The sequence below is a fragment of the Andrena cerasifolii genome, chromosome 1, assembly GCF_050908995.1.
Source record: "Andrena cerasifolii isolate SP2316 chromosome 1, iyAndCera1_principal, whole genome shotgun sequence".
NCBI lineage: Eukaryota > Metazoa > Arthropoda > Insecta > Hymenoptera > Andrenidae > Andrena > Andrena cerasifolii.
In genome coordinates, this window is record NC_135118.1 from 3,950,053 (window position 1) to 3,975,334 (window position 25,282).

Below are 25,282 nucleotides of genomic sequence, written 5' to 3' on the forward strand. Positions count from 1 at the left end.
ACGGGGCGCCTTAAAGGCGCCTGAATTGGGACTGATATGCGCCTTAAAGACGCCTGCAGCAGGCGTCTAAAAGGCGCATGGAACTGGTGCCTAAAAGACGCCTGGAACAGTATCTTCAATATTGAATCTGACCACTTTAGGAACTTTGTTCATAAATTTCAGCTTATAAAATTCCAACTCTCATCTTTTTTCAAACAATATGATTTTATACAGTAAAATGCGTGAACGTAATAAAATTAAGCTATTCACTACGTCTCATTCTACACGTAGAGAATTCACTTTTCTACGTTAGGTAAAATACGGACCCACTTATCTTATCAACCAATCACATTAACGCTAATAAAACCATAAATATAACACGTATTACAATTCGAATAAACATTATCAACAAACTTCATTTATTCTCTTAATCAATTTTCCGCGCGCAAAACCATTCACGCATGCCCATTCATGCAACACTCGCAGCAAACCCCCACAGCTTTTCATGTTTGACATACATACATTACACATTATGCCACCTAGCTGATTCGTCGTTACGTTATATATATATGTAACGACGGTTACCCACTTTTAAGTGTCCAAAATGGTCCAAAATCACTTTCCATATATTTAAATTATGCCTTTAATTGGTAATTATAAAATACAAATAAATAAAAACAATTTCTAATCACAGACTTATAAATTTTAGTAATAATATATGTATACATACTAGGTAAACAATATAAGTAATTTTTCATCCACCTTAATTTTTCGTCACTGTATTCTTATACTTTGTCATTGATATACAATATCGCAAAAACCTGTGTATGATTAATTAGGCGTATATAAAGTATCTGAATATAACAAAAACTTTCAATTTCACGTTTTGAGTTAATATCTGTACAGTCGAGCAAATGTACGTGAACGAATTTTGTGGAAGGAGATTGTAAGATCCGCATGTACCCTAAATTTTCAGTAATTACATATAAGACAATGCTTAATTGCTCATGAACCGTTTTAAAAAGTCACTTTACGTTTTTTATTTTTCAGATAAAAAGCTACAACGCTGTTAACGTTTATTCGTCGTTTATTTCGTTTACCTTAAAATCAACTTTTTTGTTTTCAATATGCATATGCTTCGCGAAATCGATTCGTGATTAATAGACTCCTCCGTTAGTTTCCAAATTATTAGTGATATGGCTGTCAGACCGTTTTTGTATTTAGGCGATACTGTATGTAAATGGTGAGACATGAAACGAGGTTATGTTGAGTATCATCAAATTACACGAATTCACAACTATGTTTTCCCAGCGTTTTCACGTCGGTACAACTTAAGCCTAAGTTACACACAGCTCAACTGTACAAACAGACCAGAAATCATGGGAAGTTTAGAAGCAGAGCGAAGGTACCAGAGGCACCTGTCCCGAGTAGCTATATCGAAAAGGGTCCTGTACATTTCTCAAAAATGTGGAAACCGTTCGCTTTCACGATTATCGTAAGTAAGACACGAACAAAACGCAAAGTACTTGTCTTAACCCTTTTGCTAAAAAAAAGTCAATGCAGTAGGATATAAGGCTATAGAGTTTTCTTATATAAGTAACGTAATAACTACGTAAGCACGAGTAAAAGCCTTTCCAGTTGCCTCTTTCATAGGCAGCTGCCTAAAATATCTTCTATAGCGTATTATAACGACTGTGCAGGCGTCGATAGCAAAAGTGTTAACTTAGAATAACACAGTCACAGAAGTAGATACTTTGTTTATCAAATCAATCTGAATATAATCTGCTTTTCTTGTGTCATAAGTTTCATGGTTTCCGTCATGTCAGTTTAGTGGAACCACATTTATTGGCGCCGCCATTTGGGAATACGAACGTATCAGAGAAAGAACCTACAGGCTGATCAACCATTATAAGCATTGGGGAATACGCGTTTGTATAATGACACATATGTCTAAAGAGATAATATTTATTAGATATTATTAGAGCATCAATTCTATTTAGCGAACAGGATGGAGACAAGAGATCGGAAGTTGGTGGAGGAATTTAACGCAAGGCGAAAAGATATTTGTACCTATATGTTTTTTAAACGTCATAGTATTTCTTTCATGGCGTATTCCTGCGCTCCATAAAGTAATGGCGCAATACTTCTGCGCTAATCCGGCATCTCGTAAGTTGCACATACATTGTATGTATACTGACTGCAGAGATGGGCATTATCTAGATCAGGGTTGACTAACTGGTGGCTCGCGAGCCACCGGGGGCACCCCCGCCTTGTTGCCACGCTGAAAGGCCCCCCTCCATACCTCCCAGACTCTGCCGATCGCAGTCAAAAAGAGAAGGAAACAAGGAGTAATCGATTGCGATCGTCAGTAGAGCTGTTCGAGTACTTGGAAAAAGTGAGCCGGGATATACTCGGTTCGAATAACCGAGCCGAGCCGAGCGCTCGAACGAATCGAGCGGCTGGAAAAAATCGGGTGGCTCGAACGATCCGAGCACGCGAGCAGGTCCGGCGTACAGTGTACAATGTATGTACATCGGATCGGTCGATGCCACCCGATTGTTTCGAGCCGCTCGCTTCAATCGAGCCGAGCGGCTCGAATCGGAAACCGGGTCCCGGCTCAACTCGGAAACCGAGTCCCGGCTCGACTCGAATTTTTCGAGCTACTCGAATATTCGAGTACTCGACAGCTCTATATTCGTCAGAGTTTGGTCGGTATGGAGGGGGGCCGTTCAGCGTGGCAGCAAGGCGGGGGTGCCCCCGGTGGCTCGCGAGCCACCAGTTAGTCAACCATGATCTAGATAAAAAATTATTTAAATAACGAGTGGAATAAAAGATAATTTATCTTTATTCGCTATTCGAAGCCTCGAATAACGAATAAAGGTAAATTGTCTTTTATTCGACGTTATCTAGATAATTACATTTGCCCACCTCTGACTAACTTTTCATGATACAGATAAAGAAGGATATGAAAGTTTAGAATTTCAATCAAGGTGCGGTGTGTTGGCCAATGCTGCTATCAACATTTTCCCACTACTCGTTCTTACATCTAGCTGCTAACATGTATGTATTACACAGCTTCAGCTCTTTGGCTGTAGCAGCATTGGGTAAAGAACAATTTGTAGCACTTTATCTGACAAGCGGAGTGGTGTCTAGTTTTGCGAGTCATATATACAAAACTGCGTTTGGTTTTCAAAGTCCTTCATTAGGAGCGGTGTGTATTTGTCTTGCGCATGTTTTTTGCACAATTTCGAAGGCGTTCCCAGTGGTAAATTTCTATTTATAATTTAGTCAGGAGCAGTGATGGGTATCCTTGGATTTGTGTGTACTCAGTTTCCCGACACTTACCTCACTATTATATTTCTTCCCATATACAAGTTCACAGCAGGCATGGTATGCTAACACTATAAAAGGAAGTTAAGTGTATAAATTACATTCCTTTTAATAAAAATATTTCTGAATAGGCAATCAAAGCGATAATGGGTATGGATGCCTTAGGATGTCTCTTGCGTTGGCAATTTTTTGATCATGCTGCACATTTGGGTGGTGTACTGTTTGGAATGTAAGTGCATTCATGGAAAAGTTGTATTCTCTTATCTTAAGGGGTTATACCTAGTCAAGCGGCCGAAAAGTGGCGAATGTTTGTGAATTTTTTTCGAAGAAGCCGAAGCGTATATTTTTACAAAACTTTTTGCGCTTGAAAGAGCAACATTTAAAGAACATTTGGTAATTTTTTCGTAGAAAAATAGTTGCGTTTATAATAAAATAACAAGCGACATCCAAGAAGCATTTTTAAAAATTTGGTTTTGCGGTGAGCACTGCCATTCGGAAGCAGATTATCTAAAATCAAAAAACAAAGAGGATTTCGTTAGCATATTAATGTGTCTTCCGATTAACGGAAGGAATTTCCGGAATATTAATTTAAAACAACATGGCGGCTATTTAAAGCTGAAATCATGCTTTTATCGTGCAAAAATCCCGCGAAGAAATCATTTCAACTTTAAATAGCCGCCATTTTGTTTTAAATTAATCTTTTGGAAATTCCCTCTCCGTACTTAGGTATAACCCCCTGAATCTATGTCTTAGTCTTTCCCCTTCATTTATTATAGGTTTTGGCAAGTATGGGGTAATGCTAATATATGGAAAAAACGTGAACCAGTATTAGCACTTTGGCACGAAATCCGTGGACCACCAAAGTCTGGGTAATGTTTCATCTTCGTAAGTTGATGTGCATGTACCTCGTGCATTATCAGTTTTATGAAAAATTGTAAAAAAAAACGATATTGAAATTAAGCAAAACTGTATAAAACAGATAAATTAAAGACAAAATTATGCTTTTTATGCTTTTGTTTCAATTGCCCTTTACAAGTGCCACGAAGAACAATTCAAGATTGTAGCATGCAGAAACGAAGCTTCGAGAAACTCCGACCATTGAGAAGTTTCCCAAATACGTTTGTAGACCGCCCGTGAACAGAGACGTACGAGCGCGGAACCGTGGCTCGCGGGGCCCGCGCTTGACGACGCGTCTGTTGATTTCTGCGACCGCGGATAGCAACGATTTGATATAAATTAGAGGCCCGCAAAGGCATTTCCTTCTTCGCTGTTCCGAGAGAGAGGACGAGGTAAAACCAACAGCCGCTCTCGGACAGCTTAGCGACTCCGGCAGGAGAGTTCGGCGATAATACCTGGACGCCAACCGAACGGGAGAATACTATTGCGAGATGAGAAGAAGTCCCACAAGCTTAATTGTCACAGGAGCAAGGGGAATCGCCTGCTCGCTTCACCCTATCCCCTCCAAGAAGTCCTACTTTTCGGTTCTTAGCGGCTGTCCATATCCGCGAGCTGTCGTGATTTGTTTCGTTCGCGTTCTGCGTTACGCGGCGGACTTTGTTGCAAGGAATTGGGTGGAGCGAGCGGGCGATTCCCCTTGCCCCTGTGACATTTTAGCTTGTGGGTAGTCGGGCTTCTTCTCATCTCGCAATAATACAGAGTAACTCCTGGACGCCTCAGTAGAGTAGAGTCAAGTGCCGTCGGCACAGCAGAATCTTGTAAAATTGTATAAACACAGCGAGACGCAACGCGTCTGTCTTCCGAAATTTGTAGCCCCGTCCTGGCAACCAAACCATGTATTCCTACCTAATCCGAATAAACCTTGTCTGTCCAGAATTTATCCTTATTCCTATCCTGGAAGGCTACAAGATTAAAGAAAAGTTAGAGGATTTTCTGTAGTAATAATTTATTCAAATATTTAGTTTTCACTTTGCCCCCTTTTGTTTTTCCACTTGCAATTACATTATTAAACTTTTCGTTATTATGTAAAAGTAGGTACATACCTAAATATAAAAAATAATGAATTAAGTTTTAAGATATTTTACATGGTGCTTAATGTGATCTTCGATGAATGTGGATATAAAAAAGTAACTGTGATCGTAGCCTGTTTGATATCTAAGAACCAACGGTACTCCAGCATCTTTCGCAGCCGACGACAAATTTTCGGGCAGTAATTGTCCATCAGTCAAAAATTTATCTTCTTTTCCCTAAAATTACAAAATACGTGTTGTTTTTATTATATTCTTCTTCTCTATTTCTGAATATATTATGATACAATCGAAAAGAAGGAATACTAAGAGGCGACACTCCGAGCGGTATCTTTGAAGTTCTTCGTTGGCTTGTCCCTTTAAATTGGATGTACAGACAGCTGTATATCTTCGTCTTACTATAGCCTCTTGTTAATCCCTCCTCTTTCCGATTTCCGACTACCGTTTTCTTCGTCAGAGTGTCGCCTCTTAGTATACCTTCTCTTTGATACAATACCTGATCGATTAAAATGTGCAAAGGAGGACCGTTATATTTTTTAACTAGTTCTGAGGCATCCCAATCCTTCCATGCGTTAGTCTCGGTTTTACCAAGATAACCAGAGAAAGCTTTCTTGCCCCACGGGCAAGAAATCGGATTGCTTATAGGCGCAAAAGCAGAGGCTGTTTTGTATAAACCAGGATTCTTTAAAGTGCATATCAGAGCTCCGTGTCCACCCATGCTACCGACAAAGTAATACTCGTCCATTTGTTGGTGCAAACCAAAAGTACTTTATGCAAACAATTTCTTCCTGTTTTACCTATGACCCATTATAGATTGCGTGTGTGGCATGGCAGGAAACTTTTCATTAATTAAAGCTGGTAGCTCTTTAGTAACATAACTGTACATTCTGTAATTTTTGTTCCATGGTTCCATTGTTGCGTCAACATAGAAACCAGCCCCTGATCCAAAATCCCAATCATCGTCCTGTCCAGGTATGTTAAGGTTGCGAGGGCTTGTATCAGGTGAAACTAAAATCACCCCATGCTCGGAGGCATACTTCTGCGCACCGGATTTCTGAATAAAATTGGCTTCTGTGCAGGTCAGACCGGATAGCCAATAGATAACAGGCACAGAACCTGCTTCGACTTGAGGTGGCAGGAAAATGCCGAAATTCATTTTGCATCCTAGTTCCTGGCTGTATTGCAAAGGGTATTTGAATAAATTTTACATTTTTTTTTATTAACGACCGTAAGATCACAATACCTTTCGTGAGAATAAACTTTCTGCCATCCTCCAAAGACCTTATTACTAGAAACTTCATTAATATCGGGCATCTGAAAGAAACATTGCATATCTTGCAGCATTGAAAATAAGGAAACGTGAGTTTTTCGTACTCATTATTCGTATGTATTAAAGGGTTAGTTATGATGAACGAAACAAGTCATTGAAGTTTCGTCATACAGAATATAATAGGGAACCTGTTATGTAGATAAATTAATATTTCTTAAGTTCAGCGAGATATTTAAACTTGAAACTAATATTTAGTTTTAATAACGTACCTTGTATCCGGCAGAATCACGCACATATGTACGTAAATACAGCGTATATACAGGCTTTAAGTAACGGATCTGCGCTGCGTTTCGCAATAAAATAAAAGTAGTGGTTATACGTTATCAAACATGTAAATTGATAACCCTTCTTTTTTTAGTTACAGTGGCTCACAGTCATAAGCGTATACTCTTTAAAATCGCATAACTTTTTTAAAATTAATCCAAACGACTTGAGTTTTTTTTAGAGGCTAGAAGGATTAGTTTGCTAAGTGACGTGATTCGTCGTTTTAAAAAAAAATGCACTTGGTCGGAATAGCAAAAAAATAGAAAAGGTCGTTTTTTCAACTTTTTTTGAACCTGTAATGAAAATTCAAAAAATCCGTTTGTAGATTGAAGTAAGTTGTATACGTGTCTAAAATTTCATGAAAATCGGTTAACGTTGCGCTGATTTGAGCTAGAAACGCGTAAAGATCGCAGAATAAGGTCGAGAATCGCAGAAATTCCCAAAATCAGCGCTTCTCGACCTTATTCTGCGACCTTTAAGCGTTTATAGCTCACAAGGGAACATCCCGAACCCGGAAATTCAAAAAATTCTGAAACTTTGTGAATATCTAGGGAATTTCCTTCTGATTACAACGGAATTTTCGTTTGCTGCCCAAATTCACTCTAAGGGGGTGTAATTGACCCCTGAGAATCCGGTTATTTTCCGATTTTCTGTTATAACTCGTGAACTGTAAAATATTTTTTTACCAAATGATAGATCTAATTAAAAGAAGTAACTTTTGTCTTGAAACTTTTTTTCTATCTCTTACAGTTCCTGAGTTATAACACAAAATCGGAAAATAGCCGATTCTTCAGGGACTAATTTCACCTCGTTCGAGTGAATTTGGGCAGAAAATAAAAATTGCGTTGTAACCAGGAAGAAATCCCCTACATGTTCACAAAGTTTCAGAAGTTTTTGAATTTTCGAGTTCGGGATCTTCCCTTGTCAGAGCAACGTCAACCGATTTTCATGAAATTTTAGGCCAGTATTCATAGTCGATACTTATTCTTAAACTTATTCTTTCTGATAAAGAAAATTCCATGTAACCATCATATGATAAGGTTTAATTTGCAACCATTGCAACTAAACGGAGGTTTCAAATTGTTTTAACACGTTGACTGCCGACTACACCGATCGGATTATTTTTGCTTTGCTCTTTCACCGATTAGATGGTCTGGAAAGGTTAAATCAATGGTGTAGGAATAATTGAAGGGTCGGATCCAATAAGGAAATTAGCCACGATCCCTTTTTTAAACAGTACACTCCCATAGGGGCATATTCGGCGTCGAGGAAAGCACCGTCCGATTTCATCGACAGTCAACGCGTTAAAAGAGTATCAGTTGGAATAACATCAATTAATCTCATTAAGGCTTCGACTGTATTTTATATTGCATGATTTTCACTTTATTACTTTGTTCTTTACTATATACTAAATATGAACAATAAGGAGAAATATGTATTTAATACAGAATATCCTATGTCAAAAGTTGTATTAGATATTCTTTTTTGTTTGTAAATGCAGAGAACTTTTTACGGACTGCTTCTCGAGCCTTGTACTTCTTTTCGATGAGTATTTCGCTGCGGTTGCTGAAATAATTATCCTTATTGATAAATTGAAACTACTTAAAATTTATGAATATGCAGCGGTGGAATTCACATATACATTCACGTATAAATTAATAGAACATACTTCCAAACTCTGGTTCCAAGTTGACGATGTTTCTAATACTTTCTCTAGATGATGCAACCGTGCTTCCACGGGTTGTACTTTTCAGTAGGCATTCTACCGAATTTGTAATACTGCAACGTTGACTAGATATTGGCGATTGATTAAATAGAGAAAGCGAAGGTAACTCTATATTTTTAACGGCTAGAAGCTTCTTAACGTAACTCTCTGCTTCCACGTGATGAATCGTAAATTCTGCGATATCTTGCAAGACAATGGAATTCTGTTCTTGGATTTCGCGTAGTTCTACCTCTTTCTATAGTATGTGCAAGTATTATCAAAATATATTTATTAAATATTTCTTACGGCTGCTATGAAACGTTCCATTTAATTTACAAACCTGTTGTACGATTACTACGTGGTCACCTCTAGCTGCGAATATTTTTTTAATATCCTTTTGAGCACTCTTCAAATTTCTGTCAGCTCTTAATAACTTCTCATTCTGGTCATGAATCTGTTGCTTCAGCTCAATTAAAATTTGGTTCTTATTTTCTTTCAACTCTTTAGTTTCTTCTATAGTTTTAAGGACCCGGGCGTAATCACTTTGCAGTTTCTGCCAAAGCCGTTTACACATAAACATTAACATTCACTTTATACAGCATAAGACATAAGCTCAAACATATTATAGGATACCTGTAAATCTTCAGTCGACGAATGCAATTCCTCCCGTTTCTCTTTTAAATTCTGCTCCGTGCTAGATAGTTCTTCGTCCAATTTTCTGTGTTCTTCTACTTCGGATTTATATTTGTCATCCGCAGTCAGTGTTATCTTATATTTGTCGTTACAAGCGTTCACTACCCGCAGTGTATTTTCCATGGCTTGTATTTCGTGCTCAGTTCTTCTGATCGTTTCATCTAACTTATCACCTTGCTCTTGTAAAAGATATCTTTCTTGGGCGTTTTGAATTTTTAAGTGGGTAGTATTTACTGGAGTCCCGTCGAGATTAGTGCCTAACGCAGCTAAGCCGCTATCGTACCTTGCCTGCAATTGTTTCATTCGCATTCCCCTTTCACTGATAGAGCACCTTAAATCTGAACATTCGCTAGTAGCGACTCTTTTCTGAATGGTCAGCGATTCCTTTTGCACAGCAATTTCTGCTTTACGTTCTCGTATTGCCTAGACAGTTATGCGATAATAATTCTGACAGAACATCCGGCTTCCCAGAGAAATATCTCTGCTATCGTTCCATTGAAAAAACTTACAGCTTCTAATTCAAGTCGATATCGTTCCAGATCGTAAACATTATTTCCGAGATTAGATATCATCTTTTCCATCTGCAGCAACTTTAGCCTCAGGAGACTCTCCTCTACTTGCTTCTCTTCGTAAAGATTCTGAGCGGACTTCAGTTGTTTTTCTCCAGCATCCATAAGAAGAACAAGATCTTGCCTTTTGTTTCTTAAATACTCTAATTCGTTGTTGTCACTCGCTAGGCTGTTCGTCATTTTTCTCATGTCATACTGCACAGAAGGAAGGTACACGAATTATATGCTTGAATAAATGATTTTTAACTTAATCGTCGAAAAATTACATACTTCCAAACTTGCAGTCTGTTTTTGTAACAACTTTGATACTTCCATTTTATCGTTTAAGACACTTTGCAACTCTTCGATTCTTCTTTGCTTCCTTTCAGCCTCAGATTTATCCCGCTCGTAACCTTTCAATCTCTCTAATTTCAATTCCGACTTTTGTAACTCAAACTGCACTTGGTACAACGAATCCGTCTTTTCCTCTAAAATCTTTTCGTTCTTACTATACAGTTTATCTGTATATTCAATCTTTTTAGACTCATTCTGACACTGCATCTTCAAAATCTTGTCCTCGTTCTCTAGTTCCTTTATCTGATTTACGACACGTAAATTTGCAGTCTGCAATCGATTCACTTCTTTCATCATTGCAGCTTTTTTCCTTTCTTGTTCCTAAAGCATATTGCGTATCAAAAAGGCGTATAATCCACAGAAATTAGTGGAATTCATATTAGCGAATACCTCGATCATATTTTCCAATTCCTTTGCTTTTTCTTCTATATTCAGCTTTTGACTGTCAATATTTTGCAACTTATCCGCCAGATCGGTTACTTGCTTGGATATTTTCTCAACTTTTACATATTTCCCCTGAATTTCTGATCTTTTGCGTTTTATATCAGCTCGCACTTGTTGCACACGTTGGGACGAGTCTTTCGCAATGTTTTTTTGTATAATTAACTGCAGCATCGGAAATGAATCAAAAGTGAGAGGAGAGCGATTTTAAAAGATTCTCTAAGAATCTTGTTTCGTTAAGCTACTTTCTTACTTGGTTTTCGTATACACCAAGCATTTCCTTTTTTTTACGCTGTTCTTCTTTCATATTAAAAAGATCTTTCTCCAATTTTTTAATCAATTCTTCGGCTTCTTTATTATTTTCGGTTTGCTCCTTTAGAAACTTCTCTGATTCTTGCAGTACATTCCTTTTGCCTTGTGTAATCTCACGCGATGTTTCGATTTCCTGTATAAAGCAATCTATCAGTAATTAGAGCAGCATTTGATGCAATAAAAGATTCATTAACAGTTGATTTCTAACGGTTCCGTAAAATAATAGTACAATGGTAACTTTTAGGGGAATTCCATACTGGGTACGCACTCATTTAGAGCGATGCATTGTTTAAGGTAAAAAATATTTTAATTTGTTACTGTACTTGGAGAGTCCTCTTAATATCTTCATTCTTTTGTTGCATCATGACCACACTCTCCTTCCATTGATTAAACATTTGCCGATATTCTGTTAGTGCTTGGTCGTATAATTTAGTTGTTCGATCAAGAACAATTTCCATCTCTCGTGCTTCGTTGCTAGTCTTAACGATCGCCTCACGGTACGTTTGCAACTCTGTGTTGAGTTTCTGCCTCTTTAGTTCCTGTTCCTAAATTGCAGAGTACGATGCGTCGTTATTGTTTATTATAATTTCCTCCCCATCCTATTTACCTTATATTCCTTCAAATCTTCTTTCATGTATTGCTCTATCAATTGATTATTATCCTCGTTCTGATTCAACGTTTCTTCCCATTCTCGTAGACTTTTCTCATCGTATTTAACCGCTTTCTTCGATGCCTCGATTTTCTTTGTCATTTTCTCTAATTCTCTTTTAACATTCGATATAGTCTCGTTGACTGTCTTCCATTCCTTTTCAAAATCTCGCGCCTCTCGGCGAAGACTTGATTCGGTGCTACAGCTCAGTCGGTAATGATGATCCTCACTCTCGAGTTGTGTGGAATGCACATTCAAAAGTTTCTGATTCATATCATGCTCCGTCGTTAAGTAACTGGCATGTTTCTTCATCATTGCAACTCGATCCTTAATGGTCTCAAGTTTCGTAGTCAAATCTTCTTTAAATTTCATTTTCTTTTCGATCTTTCCATAGAATATGTAAATTCTGTTTGAATATTCCTACCTATGTGCTACTAATTCTTTGACTGGCAGCTAAGCTCCCGAACTACTGTCTCAATCCTACTAGACTTTTTTCACGTGCCCACTAGGTATCTTTGAGGAAAGCAAACTGCCCAGTCTATTTCGTATGACTAGATCTTATTGATAAGAGTTTTCATTTTTTATATTTGTCCGTATCATAAATTGTGGAGTACCGATATTTTCTACAAGTAACATTATTTTCCTTCTATATATACTACCTATAAATTCGCCTATATGAAACTTGATGAAATTTGCGATTTATTTAATTTCAATATCCCTAGAGGCGTGGGTTAGTAATTTATCTGTTACCTCGGCGTGGAAACACGTCAATGCCAGAGGAGTAGTGGAATCGATTGGACATGAAAATACGCAAATGCCAGTCAAAGACTTAGTAAATTAATCGATCTTATAACGCATATTTGGGAAGTCAATTTAGTGGAGTAAAAATTTCATTGACACAACGTGCTCTCAGTTTTAATTAAATTTATTTACTTATTTATTTACGCCTCCTACTGTGCAACAATTTATTACCACCATATGAGAAACAAAAGCATGCATACAAAGGCAAATAGAAAAAGTGGATATGTGTTCGACAGAAATGAAGCCAATATAACGCAAATACATTACTTCTTCTTCTAATCGTATGTTCTCCTCGTTCGCTACTGGTATTCGAAATCCATCGTGCCAGCCTAGCGCACTCAGCACCGTGTCTATATTATTATTTATCGACATGCTTGACTCTTATTCCTTCAACAAAGTCTTTGAGAAATAAATTGGCATATACGTTGAGAGAATGTAGCATCCAGAGGGAAAACGTTTGTAATTCGCCGTCATGGCAACCATACGCGCATCGATATATCTATAATACATACAGGAAAACTCCATTTATCCGAAACCGTCTGGGCCGTGGACATAGGAATATAAGGACGGTGTAATAGTTGCTGCTTTAAGGCGTGGGAAGTGAAGCAGCTTCTGGGGAGCGAGGAACACGGTCACGTGGTACTCTGGTGCCGCATTGGTGATTGGTTCTAGCCTAAATGCGCGAAATTTCAAGATGAGACTTTTAGTTTGTTTACAATTATAAATATTTTTAGTAAAACAGAGAAACACAGTGTTTTATTTATAACTCAACATAGATACTGAAATGTTAATGGTGATTGAGATGTCAGAATTAAATGTTTAAAAGTTTGAATCATAGATATGAAAAATCTTTATTGTTTTCGTTTGATATTTAATTTTGCAAGTACGCAATGAATTTAGTAAGATTTGCAATATTATTATTTGATGAGATCTGTAAATAAATAAAACATGACTATTTAGGAATAGGTATATATAACTATCCTCCATTCGATATAAGAATAGACCTGCGCCTCTACCGATTTGCGACCGGTCTGCGCAGCTCTCACAGATCTGATACTCGTGATTGGTCGTAGCACTTTCCCTGCCGGTTTCCTACCAATCAACAGTATATCCCTGCGCGGAACGAGTCTACTCTAAAGTGGAAAGCTGTATACAAGGTTATCTTTCACTTTTCTGCACTTAAGAATGTGATTTAACGAATTTTTCAGCAACATGTACAATTTAATTACAAAATGTTAATCTATTAAAAGAAGTAATTAAATGTGTAACTTTATTTCATTTGTCTCATTTTGATAATACAATATAATTTTTATGTATGCAACTGCAATATGTATTTTTCTTACTGGTGATACGAGAGATTCATAATATTTTTAAAGGATTTTATTCAGCTTCCGAGGAATAGTTGCGGGAGGGGTGATATCCTTGCGGAGGGGCGACGAGATAACATACGCCTTCTTTCTATTGGCTGCTGCTTCACGCAAGCGCAGTGATGTGTAATGATGAACGTTTATCGCGTCGCACGTAGAGATACTGGCAGCCATATTTGAAGCGTTTCTCGTAGTGTGGTATGCAGTGCGTATTCACCTGATATATTTTAACAATTATAGATGCATATTTCTCCTCAATTTTCATTATTTTTACAATTTATGTTCGTGAATAATCACTTCGTTAGTATATACTTACAATTAGACGTCTGTATGCAAACACTTTTTCATAATTAGCGGTACGGAGCATGCGTAGAATGCGACCAATCAGATCCAGGCAGATGCAGGTGCTCTCCTTCCCCCTCAAATACGTATCACTCCCCTCGCCTGTAGTCGCACTATTTCTCCGCCCTATATTCCTATGCCCATGATTCCACATAACTGCCACATGATAGCATCCAATTGGTCGTTCACTGACTGGGACTTTATTCGCAGTTGAAGGAATCGGGCATTAAGGAAATATTTATTTAAGCTAATGAAATAGAAAGAAAACCTTTAGTATATGTTAAGAAGTCAGAAATAAATATGCAACTATCTCTTCCTTATTGGAATATTATAAAAATTTGTAGTTATGCTGAATCATGCCGAATGTTTCCTAAATTTTCCGTTGAAACGCATTGAAACAACACATTATGGTAATTTCATAATCATCGATAAAGTTGCCCAAACTGAAGGCATTAGATTCAATAGATACCTAGAATGCGGTGAAAACGTGTTCCCTCTGTGTTTGACGTGAGTCAAGAGTAAGAAAATATTGGATAACAATGGCGGACGAAGAACTACCAGCGGGTTGGGAAAAACGTTTGAGCAGGTCTACCGGTACGTCAATTCGTTTCTGGTAATTGACACACGATGCAGACACACATCACTGTAGAATTGTTTGTTTAATTCCCTGTTTCTTTGTTCTGTGAATTGTACTTCTTTGTTATACAGTCGGTAGTACCAGCTATACGGCCGGCATTTTTCCATATAACTAATGTTTCACCGATTAACATCCTATGTTAAATGCAGTTGCCCTAGAATCATAACATCCCAATTATCATGCACTCTATTTTCCAACTGTTCCGTGGAAATATATAGAACAAGTTTAGTCTCAATCGCCTTAGAGAATCTTCCGTTTTATTGGGTCAAAATTTCCGCAATCTTTCTAATTTTAAGCGAAATGCTCAATATCTTATTACTGTTATAAAAATGTACTTTCATAATGAATTTGTTGCCCCACTGATACATTTTATTCATCCAAGCGTGTAACTCAAGCATTGGCTGCATATTGAAGAAAATATTTTTATGGCTCAATGCCTTTGTTTACAGGGCAGCATTATTATTTAAATATTTATACTAAGGAAAGTCAATGGAATAGGCCGGACAAACCTGCGGATCCATCTGGAAATAATAAAGGAGATGGCCCCGAAGAAGTACAGTGTTCTCATTTATTGGTAAAGCATTCAGGTTCTCGACGGCCATCTTCGTGGCGGGAAGAAAATATCATAAGATCGAAGGAAGAGGCTCTTGAACTTATTAAATGTAAGTTGCCGACTTACTGGTTGTATATCAATTAGTTATAATGTATATATCATCCTGTGGAATGGTTATATTTCATAAATTAATGTAAATTGTATTCGCGAACAGCTTACAGAGAACAAATTGTATCCGGGAAAGCAACGTTTGGTGAACTGGCTTCGATGTATAGCGACTGCAGTTCAGCTAAGCGAGGCGGCGACCTGGGGCCGTTTAGTAGAGGCGCGATGCAAAAACCTTTCGAACAAGCAGCATTTGCTCTGAAAGTCGGCGAACTGTCTTCGCCTGTGCACACAGATAGCGGTATTCATATTATCCAGCGAACAGCATAAAGAAGATCAATCTTTAATAAAGTATTGAATCCTTTAAGAAATATTCCTTCAGTTTTGCTGATAATGTGTTTACAAAAGATAGGAAATTTTCATACCTTTATGAAGAATCGCGTACAGTTACTTGCACGATCAGAGGACCTTTATGTACGAACAATATGTATGTAAATGGTAATTCTTTTCCTCCTAATTCAATGTCAAATTACATATTTATGTCTTCCAGCAATCCTAGCCGAAGCAATACACGACATGCTCTTAATTCGTTAAAATTCTGTTCACAGTGACGGGATGCATATGCGCGTATACAAAGTAAAATGAATCTCTAAGAGTAAAGGAACATAAAGTAGAGAAATCATGCATACATCTTCAACCAACTTCTCTATTCTCGTTTGCTGCCCTTACATTCCTTAAGTGTTAGATTAACTTCACATAATCTTGCCGACCGTTTTGTGCTCTTCTACTTGAATACACCGATACGCAATCATGTCCCAAGAGAACATTCGAGGCTTTAATCTTCTTTTGCACTACAATCTACTATTTCTTGCATTTCCAGTAAAAGGTGAAATTATTAAATTCAGATTAAACCGTGAAAGCTTCTTATTCAATTCAGGTGGAATATTAACAGAATGTGTGTATAAATATGTAAAATTGTGAAGTTGTTGCTCAAGTAAAGGCATATGTTCATATTATCATTTTAGCGTTATCCTCATAGTTTATATTATAAATGAAGCAACTTTTGTAGACACAAAAAAGGTGGATGTGGAATATTCATATGCGATTCATTTCAGGAATTTAATTTTCACTAGCAAAAATTTATATCGGTTGAATTAAGGAACGCAACTTTTATTTATTTTTGCTATTGTTAGTTGATGTATAAAAAAAAATGCACGAAATGTGGGTCTTTGCATTTATGAATTTTGTTGGGAGTTGTGAATGTGTAATTAGAGAACATAAGACTACTTACAGCTAACGAAGGATGGATTTAACGAAAGCATTAGACAAATTTTTTTCACCTGTTTTAATCAGTTTTTAAATTTCAATTTTTACTTTTACTTCAGATACGGTAAGAAACAAACGTGTCCAGCGATCCTCGCCATTCAGAGCAATTTCCATTTTTCTAGTCTATTATCTATATCGAAAAATTATTAATTATGTTTCCAGAGACTGTGGAATTTGCGAAACGCATCCTACTTATTGTACTAAGATATGTATTACAATTATATTAAATATTTCTTACGATCTAACTTGCAATGCTTTTGTTCTTTGCAAAGGATATACTGCTAATTAAATATAATATTAATTCATAGCACAGTGCATTTATTGACGCTAGCGGAATTAGTACATTTAAACGACATTTTATGTTATAATTATTAAGTAGACATCTTTAGAATATATTTTTGTTGGAGACAACAAGCGTGAATAAATCATTATCCTCTAAATAGCGGAAATTGTGATAAATATGCATTGTTCTGAACAAAGGAATACTGTACTCATAGAACATGTGGAAAGCAATGAAATACATGCAACAAATACATTACGATACAATTTAGATTTTTTTATCTTTTTTTTTCATATCGATAGGGACCATAATTCATAGGATCGTGCTCGCTGTTCCTGTGCCTAAAGTAGGCATTGTTGGAAATATTCAATGCCAAATTACTTGCGCGTGTATTTAACAGACGTACGCGCTGGGCTATCTATTATTTATACATATATAACGTTCTACGGCCAAAGGAAATCCGTCATTCAATCACTTCCCTCTCAGCTGGCTACCCTACACCGAGCCTGGTTTAAACCATTACATAATCATAAGTAGGAGCGCATATTCTCTTCGCCAGAGGGGTCGGCATATGATTGGCACAATGTGCTAGAGGACGTTGCATATCCACATACATACAGCGTTCTACCCGCGTTAAATATAAACGATTATCGTGGTTCAGTAGGTCAGCTTAAAGGTGACAAGCATGCACCGCATTATTTCTAAATTACTTTTCTTCTGCGCTTAAACGAACGGGAACAGATCAACCATTCATTACGTACGGAGAAAGCGGATCATCAGTCGATGATCTAAATCAAATCTGGTAATTTTTTATTTGAAACGCTGTTGAACAGTGGCGGATTCAGAGTGTGTGTGGGGGGGCGCCCCTCCCTCAAGGGAAAAATACTTATTTTAATTTGCAAAATACTTATTTTAACTTATCAATATAAGAGAAAATATGATAAATTGATACAAAAAAAAAACACTTTTTCATTTAGCAGGAAAATATTATCGGAAAGGTCCCTGGTTTGTTTCTCAGACTTACGCCTCCCCTCCTCAAGAAAATCCCAAATCTGCTCCTGCTGTTGGACCGCGTGTCGTGCGTGTATACGAATTTAATGTATCGTGCGCGCATCGGTCGGCCTGTGCAGTGTGTATACCGAGTGTCCTTGATGCGAAGGGTCACCAACAATTGCGCGATTCCGATTCTTCATTTTAACGACCTTGCGTGGCCGAACTAGGTTCCCGCGAAATGGTCACGGTATCTGATCGCGGCCGATTTCGCAGCACGCAATTTCCGAACGATCCTACGTGTTCGAAACGAGATGGCTCCGTGCTCGCCCGCGAACCATGTTGTTTTTGTTTCGCGCTGAAAAGAGAAGAGGAAATTCGGGAACGCGATACGCTTCTGACGCACGAGTGTAATAAACGTAGATATGATTAATGGGATACGCGTGTAACACATGTATAATTGGCCGTTTTATAAAATTTGTCGCGATAGGAGGCGTCGTCGTATTCTGAAAAGGATGGGAATTGTAATTGTTGATTGCCGGTCCCGACACTGTTCTCAGCTTACGTCGGTCATATATATATATACGTACACAAACACACACGCACGCACATACACACACGCACACATACATATATAAATATATATATGCGTAAATTTTCTGTTTAATTTATGTACAGATATTAGTAGTAGAAGGACATTATGACGTACAGAGATATGTACTATAAACTATTAGTATTATTTTACTATTAACTTAAAATATATATATATATATATGCGTATTTTTTCTGTTTAATTTATGCATAGATATTAGTAGTAGAAGGACATTATGACGTACAGAGATATGTATTATAAACTATTAGTATTATTTTACTATTAACTTAAAATATATATATATGCATAATTTTTCTGTTTAATTTATGCACAGATATTAGTAGTAGAAGGACATTATGACGTACAGAGATATGTATTATAAACTATTAGTATTATTTTACTATTAACTTAAAATATATATATATATGCATAATTTTTCTGTTTACTTTATGCACAGATATTAGTAGTAGAAGGACATTATAACGTACAGGGGTATGTACTATAAACTATTAGTATTATTTTACTATTAAATTAAAATATATATATATATATATATATATATGCATAATTTTTCTGTTTAATTTATGCATAGATATTAGTAGTAGAAGGACATTATGACGTACAGGGATATGTACTATAAACTATTAGTATCATTTTACTATTAACTTAGTTTTAGCCGACGAAAATGAGTTAACTCGTCATTTAAAAATACCACTTCCACTGGACCAGACGAGTTAACTCGTCACTTGAAAATACTATACATCACTAAGTACCTAAAACGCGTCAACTGCTCACTTGAAAACGCCACTCCACCGGGCAAGACGAATTAACTCGTCACTAATACCAACAAATTGCGGCCTTTGCCAAAGATTGCATACGTGCATCATTTATTTCACATTCCCGCTATAGAACATTAACTCGTTCTTGTCATGAATCGCAGCCCAACTAGAGAGTGCTTCCGATTGAAAAATCTGCCGGTTAACAGGTTAATATCAGAGATATTATTAATAGAACTAATAGTACAGCAACTACTACCACTTTCAGTATCCTCGAAGCTATGAGTGCTGGAAAAAATGTGTGTAAAATGAATTGTCTTTTTTTTCTGCTGGAGGCTTCTCGGAAGTCTGTGGGTCAGCATTGTTTTTTTTTTTAATGGAATGCTGTATATCTTTTTTACTTTTTGATAGTGGCTTTTAAGATGAATACATCGACCTATGACGTACGGCCACTCAAGATCACCGGGGGTCACTTGTATCGAAAATATTTTACGTCAATGATCACATGAAAATAAAGGAAACTCACACACACAGAAGGTGTTCAAGGTTCACTTGTGATAGACCACGCATGTAAGGTATTATCGTACTTCGGAAGGTTCCTAAGCGATAAAAAGTGCAACTGATTGCAGTCAGCAGTTACAACTAATATAACTTAATAGACTTAGTGACCTTCAGTGACCGTATGTCGTAGACCGTTATATTCGTCTTAAAAACGAATGCTATCAAGGAATAAATAAAAAGTGTAGCGTTCTATTTAAAAATGCGATGCTTTTTTTAAAAAATCGATAATTACTTCCAGACCTCTGGAGTGCCTCCAGCTAAAAAAAAAAAAAAAGTCATTAGCGTACGACGATGTTATTTGTACTATGCAACTTTTATTATATAGATTTTTGTCCTGCCCTGGTAGCTTCGAAGATAGTAAAGGTGGCAATACTTAGTTACTGCCTCACCCTGTACGATATATAAATAAACGGGGACTAAAGCGAGCATCGCATTTTGGATCTTTTAGATCACTAGTTTTTATATAGTTGTTACGTGCTCGAAGCGACGGTAGTAGTAGTATTCTGAGATTGCTCTCGTAATCTTGATAGATGTTTATTTCCATTATGTATGTACGTACATTGAAATTCGTACGGGCAGGAATAAATCTCAGCGAAATTATTCCATAGGGTAACTCGGGGAGAGATGGCCCACTTTTTTTTAAAACAATCAGTACACCGTGAATTTAGTAGTTTTATAAAGGACAAAAATATATTTGCAAGAGGAAATACAGTTAGATAAATAATATAAAATTGAATTAAAAAAATAATCATTCATTTAAAAAAAATAAAATAAAATTGCAGCCTATGCGAAAGGCCATCTCACCCGGATTTTCCGGGTGAGATGACCCATATGAAGAGTATATGTTATGAGGTTAATAAGACGAAATTTTTTTTTTCTCCACACAGAACTTTTCCACAAATCCACACCACATTGCATAAGTTCAAAAAAATTGAGCATACTTCGTGAAAGCATTTTTTACAGCTCATACAGCAAACCCAGTCATCAACCCACCTATTTTGCCACTTTGGACTGCTTGTACGGCTTTCAACAATGCCCAAGGGCGGATCCAGAGGGGGGCGATAGGGGCGATCGCCCCCCCCCCTCCCCAAGAGTAATAAAAGAAAAATATTACGACACTGTGTACTATTCTGTATAAATAATTAATGTGAATGTAATTATTTAGGTTATAGTATCAGATAGAGATATTAAAATATAAATTACAAGGAAATTTTAAATCTTGTAAAAGAAGATTAAAAAATGTACTTTCATACTTTTACATATTTCGCCCCCTCCAAGAAAGGCTCCTGAATCCGCCACTGACAATGCCTCGTTTTGTCCATAACTTCCTACGCTCGTTATATCTTCGTTTGTATTCCGTTGGCATGTTCCACAATAACATTTACTAAGTAGCTATTATGCATGATTTTATGATGAGAAGCGCTGACTCGCTTGTTTTTTCAATAATGCTACGACAATATCTCATCACAAGAACGTAAATATAACCCCCAAACATTAACGCACTGCATTAAAAAAAAAGTCATTACTTTTTCGTAAAATGTCAGTAAACAATAATTTAAAGAAAGCGTAGAAAAATTTCGAGAATAGTCAATTTTTACATTATAAATAACTTACCTGATTTCACAGTTGAAAGCAAACAGAGAGCACGATTAATGCGGCGTGTGAGCGACGCGCAATATATCACTAAAAACGACTGAAAATAAACGTTCTAGAACATAAACGTGATCGAGCCATCTCACCCGCAAGGTCATCTCACCCGGAATTACCCTACTGACAACTACAGTAGGACCTCGATTATACAAATAATGCCCAGAGGCGTGTCTAGGGTGGGGCAAGTAGGGCTGGTGCCCTGGGCGCTAAAGCCGGGGGGGGGAGGGGGCGGAGCAAAAAAGCCGAAAGAAATAGTGTTTCTTGAATAAATTTATTTGGATGGTTAATGTTAGTAGTTTACGCTTGTTATTCGTGTGCTTCCCATGCCTCTTTAGAGAAGCTTCGAAAAAAACTGGCTGCATTTCTCGGCAAGGCCGGCGGAACCCATTGTGCAAGTTGTGCGCCAGCCGAAGGGGGCGCTAAAAACTATATCGCAAGCTTAATAAAAAAGGGATCCAACTCCCGCATAAACAAAATGTAAATGTACGTAATTATTTTCTTTTTATTGTACCTCGTAAAGACAAAATATATTAAAAAGAAAACAGGTGCAAAAATTTGGGGGCGCCAAAAATGTTCTTGCATAAGGGCACCAACCACCCTCGCGCCGGCCCTGCTTTTCGGCTTCATCTCCCTCCAACTTTCGCCTCTTTCGCCCTTCAGCTCCACTTTTTTTAAAAGGATTATTTCAATTCTAAATAAGCTTTTTAATTCTAAATTCTATATACGCTTGCCCTGGGCACTGTTTACACTAAATACGCCACTGATAATGCTACGTGGTAGTGGAAAAGAAATATTCTAGGTGCAGGTATGTTGCATTTTTTGTTTGCCAGCCAGATATTTTCGGTGCACTAATGTGTCGGCGAAACGGAAGCAACAAAAAATAAAATTCCAACACATTCGGAAGCACTCACGGCATCAAAACGGTAATTAATTAAATAATCAGATTGTACGAAGCACAGAAAGAAAGTAATCCCGCGGGATTACCAATTTTAAAGGAAATATGCAATTTAGCAGCTGAGAAAGATTCTCCAAGTACACTGGAAGACGAAGAAAATGATAGAAAAATCTGTATAATATTACTAAATGGCTTCACTACTCGGCTTCGCCCGAAAAATTCTGATTTTATAAAAAAAATTTTTTTTTAGTTTTTCTTTGCGAAAATGGTCACATTCGCCTGGATTAGTATGCATGGGTGTACAGGAATTTATAGAATCCACTTCCAGTGCACGCGCGCCCCGACTTCATTTAGAAAATGAAAGATATATTTTTCGAGATCGTCACCCTTATCTCTGCGAAGATACGTGTAACTAGAATCGATAACGACATGTTCGACAAATGCCGCGAGTTTATCTTAGGCACATTTCGAAACATAAAATTAGCGAACATGTCTTTCCTAAGCAGCGAAACTTGTGGCAGCAAATGGTATAGCTGCGAAAAGATAGATTTAAAAGTATTTTGTCCCCGAACATTGATGTATTTAAATATTCCGACAAGGGGCCGCCCTTAAATTACGTAAGGGTAATTTTCTCGATTTCTTACCCCTCCCTCCTCAAGTACAAGAATTCGTCGGATTTTTATTTCAACCCAGTCCCCCCAACTTACACAATGTTTTCACATTGCATTTCTTAAGTTGTTGAATTTTTTTTAAAGGTTTATATAATTTATTTAACTCGGTTTCGTGTGTCCGATGAAATATCGTTTCTCAGGCTACAAATATTGAGAATTAGGTTGAAAAAAATATTACGTAAGACGCTACCTGCCCCCCCCCCCCCCCGGTAAGAAGACGTATGGAATTCGGGACCCCCTCCTCTCCATAAAGTCTTCCGCAATTTAAGGACGACCCCTTAATGGTTACCAGTTATAACGGGTTACAGATTGAGCCACAACATAGTCAGTTAGCCCTTCAAGATCACTCGCAATCAGATGCTATCCTTACTACGTGACACGGTTTCCTCATTGATGCGTTTATATAAAATAGTTACGCTCTTTAGATCTATCCCTTACATTGCCTTACACCGTTGACGTGCAACAAAGAATAACTCTAAATACTACGCAATCGTCTGGACGTTTTGTACATCAACTGAATTGTTCTTTCAGTATAGGTTATGTAGGGGAGACCGGGGCTTGCTGATACGTTTTTCAATTTTCAATTTTTCTCATTTTCGTTTGAATTAACTACTTGATAACAAATAAGCTAAAATATACATCGGCCTTTGCTCTTTAGTTTGTTGTAAATGAAAAGTTGAGAAAATACATACAAAATTAATGAAAAAAATGTTATTTAGACGAAGGTAAAGTGTGTCAATATACCCCACTGCGGGGCTAGTTGATACGTTATTCTGTTTTCAATTTTTTTCACTTTTTATTTGAATTAATTACTTAATAACAAATATGCCAAAATATACTTTGGTCCTTCCTCTCTAATATATAGCAAGCAGAAGCTTGAGAAAATACATACAAACTGAATGAAAAAATTTTACTTGGACGATCAACTTGGATGTATCAAAACTATTTACTTTTTCTCTGTATAAACGAAAACAGTTAAGAAACGATTGTTAACGTCAATGTACACACACGTGCGCCGGATCGTAGGAAAGAATTGGACAAGAATCTTCACATATCTGGCTCAAATGGAGCTACATATATACAGAGGCGGCTTAAGGTCGGTTGAGGCCCCGGGCGCAAAAGAAAATATTGGGTCCCTTACAAAAGGGGAAAGACAGGAAAAATAAAATCACGTTAACCATATTTTTAAACACATAAACAGATTATATACTCATAATGTTTTAATTTCATTAAAATTTGAATAAAGTATATATATATATAATTAATAATACAATTATAATCACAAAGTTTTGAACTAATAGTTGAACATACAAAAAAGTATGGTTATAATTAATGATACTATACATATAATAAATTAATAATTATACATTCAAACAACAAAAATTATAGAACTTTACTTAAAATTAAAATTACGATCCGCATACAATATGAAATCAAATTTGGTGTCATTAAAAAAAAAAATGAATAGTTGGTTTTTGTGGTGCCCCTGGGAAGTCGGGGCCCTGTGCGCCCGCCGTTAAATCCGCCCCTGCGTATATACGGTGTCGAGATAATTCGTCTGTATCAACTAGCCCCGGTCTCCCCTGCCGCATGCAGTACCTACATACAAACATTCTAAATGACGTTCAAGCACATTTTCGAGTATTGTTCAATGAAATACGTAGCTGTCTCGTGTCTTGCATCGCACGAGGGAAAACGAGCGTAAGGAGCAAAAACAAACGATAAGAAGCGATAACAGCTGCTTCAAACTTCGAGGCTGCAATCAAAAGTAGAACTTAGTTTTCATTCGAAATCATCGTATCTGTCAATTTCAAGGCATTCGTTCGTTTAATTTCAATCCGCATAAGCACATATCACGTTCAGTTCTTTTCTATTCGGTCACGACCGGGCATGCTGGAAAGCAAGAGATTTCCTTGGACGACGCGCCCAGCGAACGAAAGCCCTAACCAATGTTTTAAACGGAATCCCTTAAGTCTGTTACATCTGTTGCTACGCGACACAGTTGAAACTTGTAATTCACTCGAAACAAATCGCGAGTACTTGGCGTTATCGCGAATTATTGTTAGCTATCTGTCCAAACATTTTCGCCTCAGTTATCCGAAATGATTAAAAAAAGACGGCGCGAATTGCCATCTGATTAGCGCCA

General features: G+C 37.2%; 4 protein-coding genes across 7 annotated transcripts; 2 read left to right on the forward strand and 2 right to left on the reverse strand.

Annotated features, from left to right (window-relative positions):
- The first annotated feature begins 548 nt into the window (after nucleotides 1–548).
- Nucleotides 549–4,315, forward strand: Rho-7 (rhomboid family intramembrane serine protease rho-7). Of its 4 annotated transcripts, none has more exons than XM_076808903.1 (9): nucleotides 549–712; nucleotides 1,030–1,222; nucleotides 1,291–1,474; nucleotides 1,811–1,907; nucleotides 1,980–2,145; nucleotides 2,970–3,190; nucleotides 3,268–3,369; nucleotides 3,441–3,538; nucleotides 4,086–4,315. In XM_076808903.1, exons 3-9 carry the CDS (start codon nucleotides 1,359–1,361, stop codon nucleotides 4,180–4,182), a joined length of 897 nt encoding a protein of 298 aa, XP_076665018.1. In that variant the 5' UTR covers nucleotides 549–712; nucleotides 1,030–1,222; nucleotides 1,291–1,358; the 3' UTR covers nucleotides 4,183–4,315. The 4 variants fall into 4 exon arrangements, with proteins under 4 accessions (XP_076665018.1, XP_076664999.1, XP_076665013.1 ...); XM_076808884.1 differs by having other exon boundaries at nucleotides 550–712; nucleotides 1,806–1,907; XM_076808898.1 differs by lacking the exon at nucleotides 549–712 and adding an exon at nucleotides 753–938 and having other exon boundaries at nucleotides 1,038–1,222; nucleotides 1,806–1,907.
- Nucleotides 4,316–5,195: 880 nt separating this feature from the next.
- Nucleotides 5,196–6,988, reverse strand: LOC143373199 (S-formylglutathione hydrolase-like). The gene is made up of 5 exons (XM_076820192.1): nucleotides 6,834–6,988; nucleotides 6,538–6,608; nucleotides 6,092–6,469; nucleotides 5,791–6,013; nucleotides 5,196–5,513 (listed from the first exon to the last, which is right to left on the reverse strand). The coding sequence occupies exons 2-5, from the start codon at nucleotides 6,606–6,608 to the stop codon at nucleotides 5,331–5,333; spliced, it is 855 nt and encodes a 284-aa protein (XP_076676307.1). The 5' UTR covers nucleotides 6,834–6,988; the 3' UTR covers nucleotides 5,196–5,330.
- Nucleotides 6,989–8,262: 1,274 nt separating this feature from the next.
- On the reverse strand, nucleotides 8,263–12,948 carry LOC143373171 (coiled-coil domain-containing protein 39-like). The gene is made up of 11 exons (XM_076820138.1): nucleotides 12,659–12,948; nucleotides 11,549–11,974; nucleotides 11,265–11,486; nucleotides 10,883–11,074; nucleotides 10,579–10,794; nucleotides 10,126–10,509; nucleotides 9,796–10,050; nucleotides 9,227–9,709; nucleotides 8,934–9,146; nucleotides 8,558–8,849; nucleotides 8,263–8,454 (listed from the first exon to the last, which is right to left on the reverse strand). The coding sequence occupies exons 1-11, from the start codon at nucleotides 12,761–12,763 to the stop codon at nucleotides 8,360–8,362; spliced, it is 2,883 nt and encodes a 960-aa protein (XP_076676253.1). The 5' UTR covers nucleotides 12,764–12,948; the 3' UTR covers nucleotides 8,263–8,359.
- Nucleotides 12,949–14,539: 1,591 nt separating this feature from the next.
- On the forward strand, nucleotides 14,540–16,966 carry LOC143378749 (putative peptidyl-prolyl cis-trans isomerase dodo). Its single transcript, XM_076830700.1, has 3 exons — nucleotides 14,540–14,694; nucleotides 15,187–15,399; nucleotides 15,505–16,966. Exons 1-3 carry the CDS (start codon nucleotides 14,640–14,642, stop codon nucleotides 15,723–15,725), a joined length of 489 nt encoding a protein of 162 aa, XP_076686815.1. The 5' UTR covers nucleotides 14,540–14,639; the 3' UTR covers nucleotides 15,726–16,966.
- Nucleotides 16,967–25,282: the final 8,316 nt, after the last annotated feature.

Excerpts from the sequence above, each read along its gene's own strand:
- Rho-7 (XM_076808884.1), top strand. The coding sequence starts at position 1,176 with ATGGCTGTCAGACCGTTTTTGTATTTAGGCGATACTGTATGTAAATG. Across the intron at positions 3,191-3,267 it reads AAAGTCCTTCATTAGGAGCG|TCAGGAGCAGTGATGGGTAT; the intron begins GTGTGTATTTGT and ends TTTATAATTTAG. Across the intron at positions 3,370-3,440 it reads ACAAGTTCACAGCAGGCATG|GCAATCAAAGCGATAATGGG; the intron begins GTATGCTAACAC and ends ATTTCTGAATAG.
- LOC143373171 (XM_076820138.1), bottom strand. The coding sequence starts at position 12,763 with ATGTCGATAAATAATAATATAGACACGGTGCTGAGTGCGCTAGGCTGG. Across the intron at positions 9,147-9,226 it reads CGTCGACTGAAGATTTACAG|AAACTGCAAAGTGATTACGC; the intron begins GTATCCTATAAT and ends CGGCTTTGGCAG. Across the intron at positions 8,455-8,557 it reads CTTGGAACCAGAGTTTGGAA|CAACCGCAGCGAAATACTCA; the intron begins GTATGTTCTATT and ends TAATTATTTCAG.
- LOC143378749 (XM_076830700.1), top strand. The coding sequence starts at position 14,640 with ATGGCGGACGAAGAACTACCAGCGGGTTGGGAAAAACGTTTGAGCAGG. Across the intron at positions 14,695-15,186 it reads ACGTTTGAGCAGGTCTACCG|GGCAGCATTATTATTTAAAT; the intron begins GTACGTCAATTC and ends CTTTGTTTACAG. Across the intron at positions 15,400-15,504 it reads GGCTCTTGAACTTATTAAAT|CTTACAGAGAACAAATTGTA; the intron begins GTAAGTTGCCGA and ends ATTCGCGAACAG.
- LOC143373199 (XM_076820192.1), bottom strand. The coding sequence starts at position 6,608 with ATGCCCGATATTAATGAAGTTTCTAGTAATAAGGTCTTTGGAGGATGG. Across the intron at positions 6,470-6,537 it reads AAAGTTTATTCTCACGAAAG|CCAGGAACTAGGATGCAAAA; the intron begins GTATTGTGATCT and ends TTTGCAATACAG. Across the intron at positions 6,014-6,091 it reads CAATCTATAATGGGTCATAG|CATGGGTGGACACGGAGCTC; the intron begins GTAAAACAGGAA and ends CTTTGTCGGTAG.